The 919-nt window shown below is 41.3% G+C and overlaps 1 protein-coding gene across 1 annotated transcript in view; it reads right to left on the bottom strand.

Moving 5' to 3' along the window:
* The window catches only part of HPSE (heparanase), a gene marked incomplete at its 5' end in the record, with an annotated part of 57,518 nt that overhangs the window by 22,638 nt on the left and 33,961 nt on the right, over window positions 1-919 (bottom strand). Inside the window, one exon of the mRNA XM_013004828.2 lies at window positions 174-342. Within this exon, the coding sequence (XP_012860282.1) occupies window positions 174-342 (169 nt within the window). The remainder of the gene's footprint in view (window positions 1-173; window positions 343-919) is intronic.

The following is a 919-nucleotide window of genomic DNA, read 5'->3' as shown; positions in this document are numbered from 1 at the left end:
CAGTGGTTATGTCGGGAATGTGAGCATCAAAGAATGCCAATTTAATAGAAGAAAGTATTCTAGCATTGAGGGAGTACTTGAGTGGAGGCATATGGGTGGTTTTAAGAGCTGTAAGAACCCCAATAAATGATCTTTTAGTAAATAAATTTTTAAAAGTCTCCTCCGGCTCTTACCTCCTCAGCAAATTATACGACTTTCCTCGAAGCTGACTGATATCCGGCCCATAGAGCTTTGCCTTTTTGAAAGTGGACTTTCCTAGAAGCTTACGCAGCTCAATGAAATCAGTTCCTAACTGGAATCCATCGATGTAAACACCGGACTTCTTCAGGAAACTGTTGGGCTCTGCAACACAGTGATTCCCGGCATGAATCCCTCCCCTGGAATTCTTAACTCTGAACAGGTAGGGCAGTAACAAACATTTCCAAATGACAAAACCTTAGAAGTCAAAGGCAAAAGAGGGAAAACATCTAATTATAAAGAAGATGTTTCAGACAAAAAGAAAAGTTGAAATTATCTAAGTGAAATGGGAGGGAATTTTAAGACAACTGGGAATTCACAGTGGGACATTAAATGCATTGTGATTTGGAAAATCATCTGTATCTAGTCCGTAGAACCCCAATGTCTTTAAGGGGGAAAAAAATGAGGCAGAAGGGAAACATTTAAAAGCTGATTTGTACAGTGGGATTAAAAGTCTTGGATATGTTGTACCCTGACAAGGTGTACGTGCTAGTAGGCTTGGGAGTTGCAAAGAGGAAGAGAAAGAGAGAGCAGAGAGAGAGCTAAGTGTTCACTTCACTTCATAAGGAGGTTCTGCCTTGCGCCCTCCCTCTTCACCCTGGAAATGAGACCTCTCTTTGTAAATGGGACCCAAGGAAAAGGCTATCATTCTGTCCGTTACCTTATTATGAAGAGCCGAAGG

The sequence above is a fragment of the Echinops telfairi genome, unplaced genomic scaffold, assembly GCF_000313985.2.
Source record: "Echinops telfairi isolate 266 unplaced genomic scaffold, ASM31398v2 ScPeMD7_7468;HRSCAF=8506_0, whole genome shotgun sequence".
NCBI classification, from domain to species: Eukaryota; Metazoa; Chordata; class Mammalia; order Afrosoricida; family Tenrecidae; genus Echinops; species Echinops telfairi.
Note: the sequence above shows the minus strand (reverse complement) of the source record. Positions and strands in the feature narration are given on the sequence as shown.